Source organism: Pyxicephalus adspersus, chromosome 1 (genome assembly GCF_032062135.1).
Source record: "Pyxicephalus adspersus chromosome 1, UCB_Pads_2.0, whole genome shotgun sequence".
Lineage (NCBI taxonomy): Eukaryota > Metazoa > Chordata > Amphibia > Anura > Pyxicephalidae > Pyxicephalus > Pyxicephalus adspersus.
In genome coordinates, this window is record NC_092858.1 from 97,910,296 (window position 1) to 97,914,675 (window position 4,380).

Below are 4,380 nucleotides of genomic sequence, written 5' to 3' on the forward strand. Positions count from 1 at the left end.
ACCTCCTCTGAACCTTCCATACATGGGAATAAAAGCTATAAAAGCAAGCATGCTAACCTGTGCCATCGGTGTCCTGTTTAATCAGCTGTAGGCGGATATATGTGTGAGCACCCCTACAAAAGAATGAAGTGCATTAAACATTTTTTGAAATTTGATAATTTTCCAAACCAAAGCACAGACAGTAGAAAACAAAACTAAATGAAGGAAAATATGTAAAAAGGAGCCAACCAAGAATGTCCCACTAGGCTGTAATCAGTGTTGGTAGGAGATTGAAGTAATCTTATCCATGTTTTTAGTTTAGGGTGTTGATAAATTAATAATTAATGTAACCAAGGTGAGCACTTCCTACTCTAAACAGCTACCACACATTGAATGTTTTCATAGAACACAGCAAAACCACAATTGTACTGACTGATAGGCTGCCAAAGCTGCATTATAAAGGACAATAGTCATTCCACAAATTATAAAAACCCACACTATATATGAAACTTTACTAAATATGAATAGGGAAAACAAAGTTTGGTCAATTGCATTTGTTTTTCTCCTTAAAGTTGCAGCAGAGTTTTGCACAGTGTTAGGTCTTGATTAATGCAGCAAGCCATAACTTAGGTTCCCCAGCAAAAAGTTCACAATTTTATAGGTTGTGTTCAGCTAATTGTCATAGAGATATCTTTATCAAGAGTTGGATTTAAACTACTGAAATCAAAATAACAGCTTTCCATTTAGGCAATTTGCATTCTCAACAATGATTTTACCAACAGCAGCTCATGTTATTCCTCTAGTGGTATATCCACTATATATGTGTTTTCAACAAAAAGGAAGTCTTCTTGACTGAGACTCATTCAGTGGCTTCATACCCTTTTTAAGCAGCGGACTGAGAGGAACTATCAAGTCACCATTTATGACTTCATTGGCTGCAAGCCCGTTATAGAGCAATTACCAAAGTCTGAGACAGACAGCAATTGTAGTTCTATACTTTATAATCAGTAACGGTTTGTGTTATATAATAAACACAATACATATTTGTAAACCATTTGTTGGCATCTAGTAGAAGAGCTAGATTGTATCCCCAGATCAAGACAAATCAATCCACATTCTTACTTTTTAATTTGTGGTTTCATTTCAGCTTCATCTTCCAGCCACTCTGCCATTTCCCACATGTTTCCCTTTCCAAACTGCTCGTCTGTGGGAGTTGGACACTTTCTGAAAATTATCAATGCTTAACTGTAAGATGAGATTTACTGAAACAGAGAAGGCTCAGAGAAATCAATTCTATACTACCTGGATTGTGGTGAATCTGGCTGAGGGTCAGTTGTTGGGTTGGGTGTACTTGGCCTTCTGGATTTTAGTGGGTTGTATGCTGGCCATGGCCGGTCGCCAATAAGACGGTCCTGCAATAAACTTTCTCTGTTCAGGTTCACCTCTGAATAGGGACATCCAACAGCACTAAATAAAAAAATAAAGAATGATACAAAAATATACTCACTGCAGGAAAATAATTAGGAACTCTAATAAAAAGCTACCTACGTATAATGTGTGCCATATCGTGGTCCCCGCACATGGCCAATCCCTTTACAACCAGGAATAGGACAGCCCTGTCCAGGAATTGTGGCTGTGTCTCCAACACCTGCAAAATAAATAAATAAGTAAAATTGCTATTCATAATTATTAGTCATTTTTTCACATTACAGTAAAGCCAGACCATAAAATTAAACAGAAAACCTGTTAATTTTATCTTACCTGGCGGCAGCTGAAGTGGATGGCCAGTCTTTGCACACCAACCCACTGGATGAATATCTGGACTGTCTGCATCTACCCAATAGTCATAGAGTGAGCTCCAGTTATCAAAATGTAGCTGAAAAAGTACATAACACATCATGATTTGCACCAATATAAAGCATCTAACTAGTTTACCCTAAATATTTTGAAGGCAGGTACCTTAATGCGGTTTTCCTCTCTCTCAACAATAGTGCAGACTCGAATCAACATGGGATTCCTTTTATCTACAGCTTCAAGTTTCATTTGTGGTTGGAAGCCATGTGGAGGACGCTTAAATCAGAACACAAGAAAAATATGTAAGAGTTTTGTGAAAAAACGGCTTCATATTAAGTATAATATGGACTAACAAAGAAGAACTAAAAAACTTTCCAGTTGTTGGTGTGTGTACTTTTTTTTTACCTGGAAAGTGTACTTCCATCCAATAACCCATTTTTAGAGGTTTAACTTTTTACATTTTATTACAGTTTAAATAGAGTACAAATAAATGTGTTGCCCTATATAGTTGCACGATAGTTGTGCAATGATCATCAAATATATTTATCAGGAACACTAAATAAAATCTTTAATTTTGGTAGATTATAAATAAAAAGTTAATAGATCAAGCATGCAAATGGTGTAAAAACTTCAAAAATGATATCTAAAATTTGTCAAAAGATGATGCTTTATAAATCATAATTTAGAGCTTAACCAAAAATGATGGCTCCACAAATATTCCACTAAAACTGGCATGTATAAAAAATACCTATAATGTGTGTGTGGCCTTAGTATGTGAATGTGGGGCAGAAGTTTTTTTTATTAACATTGTTTTTAGTTCATATATAGTGTTAATGTTATTACAGTTGGAAGGACTGATAGGCCCTGTATGTAACAGAATGTGTCAGGGAACGACAGGTTCTTTTAATGGAGAAATCTGCTGTATATTAGACCTCGGATACTTGCCCTGCACTGAAATTAAGCAGATCAGACAGAAAGTCCCTAGTCTGCACATCTCATAGGAATGCCTTTACTATTCTACAACATATTCATATTTCAGACATATTGATAAGTAAGAACCATATCGAAAAAGAACCATGCACAGCCACTGTATCTTTCTATGCCATTGGATGAGTAAGTGACATGGACCAGACTATTACTGAAGATAAATGGTTGGATATATGGTATACTGCATCTAAAGGCTCCTTAAATGTATTTATTAGCCTTGAAGAGGAACCCGGCCCAGTTTACATGTCAGTCTGCACTCACTCATCTGAGCGTTTTAGGGGCTGCATACAGTTGGGGGCTTTTGTGCATTTGTTGGTGGGACTGCACTATAGTCTGTGATTTTTGGCAGCAGGTATGTTTAATTATCAGTAGGGTTCTGTGTTTTATATCTTAGTTTGGATCCTTTAGAAGCATTGCTATGTAAATGACCTGGTTCATGTGTTTCCCAACATTTCCATTTGCCATCACTAATGTTTACAGCAGCAAAGAAAAAACTTGCCAAAGCATAAAAGGATTACCCAGCTTCACTGATGAAAATGTAGGCTCTCCAGCCTTGGAGAGCTTTTTAAATCAGGCCCAATGTTCTTTGATAAGCTGACTGCTCTCCAAGAGGACTGGATATACTTCAGCAGTATTGCACACCATTGGTGGGATTTTTTTATGCCATACTCTTCTGGTCAAACATCTCTTAATCTTTAATGCCCTGTCAATGCATATTCTGGGTTGAATGTTTATTCCCTCTGTTTCCTTTTTTCTGAATTTGCTCCCTATTTTTGGAGATTGAGACATAACCTATTCCTTTGCCTTTTTGTGGGTTATCATTATATTTTACTTTGTTATATTTTGTAAACAAATTTTCAAAATGCTTTTGTTGGTATTATAGGGACATGGTCTTCATTTTTGATTATTGTTTTTGTATATATGTTTTCAGTAATACTTTGTTTACTATTACTGTTGCACATATCCCGATTGTTTTCTATTTTCTGGTCTCATCCAGACCTGCATCCCAGCTTGATAATTCCTGACTATTTTCTAATTTTTATTTTCTCCCTTATTGTTATATTTTTCCCCATTTACACTTACATTTGACTGCTATTGTATTTTCTCATCTCAATAAAAAAAAAAAAAAAAAAAAAAAAAAGGGAAAAAGGAACTATGGTTAGGGAGTTTAGTTAGAAACCCACTCTTCTTTACAGAATGTATTTTTATGTAAAACCTGTATGTGCTACAGAACAGGAAAAATGCAAGAAAAAAAAATGCTGTGTGTTGCTTGTGCTTCTAGGACACCTGGAAAAGCTTCTGCATTGTTACTTCTGAATCAGACAAAATTCATTAACTTTCACTCAGGATTGCTAGTGTTGTCACTATCGATTACACTGTACTGCACATGTGTGGTGTGGAAAACAAAGCCAGCCCCTGTAACACCTGTGCATGAGCAGACTTTACATTAGGAGTAGCCTTTCAATGGTTGAAGAGGTTTGCTGTCCTCTCGGAAGAAGATGGTGGCTTCCTCTGACGCAGCAAAGAAGGGTCCTGGATCTGTCATTAATTAACGGTGGATGCCCACAGGTAAATCTGTGCATACCTGCTGAATATAGCAGAAGCTCGCCACCCACTAAC

The 4,380-nt window shown here is 36.5% G+C and overlaps 1 protein-coding gene across 1 annotated transcript in view; it reads right to left on the reverse strand.

Annotated features, from left to right (window-relative positions):
* The window catches only part of L3MBTL3 (L3MBTL histone methyl-lysine binding protein 3), a gene marked incomplete in the record, with an annotated part of 31,397 nt that overhangs the window by 3,799 nt on the left and 23,218 nt on the right, over positions 1-4,380 (reverse strand). The window contains 6 exon segments of the mRNA XM_072420108.1: positions 58-113; positions 1,102-1,203; positions 1,282-1,446; positions 1,528-1,627; positions 1,741-1,855; positions 1,939-2,049. Of these exon segments, the coding sequence (XP_072276209.1) occupies positions 58-113; positions 1,102-1,203; positions 1,282-1,446; positions 1,528-1,627; positions 1,741-1,855; positions 1,939-2,049 (649 nt within the window).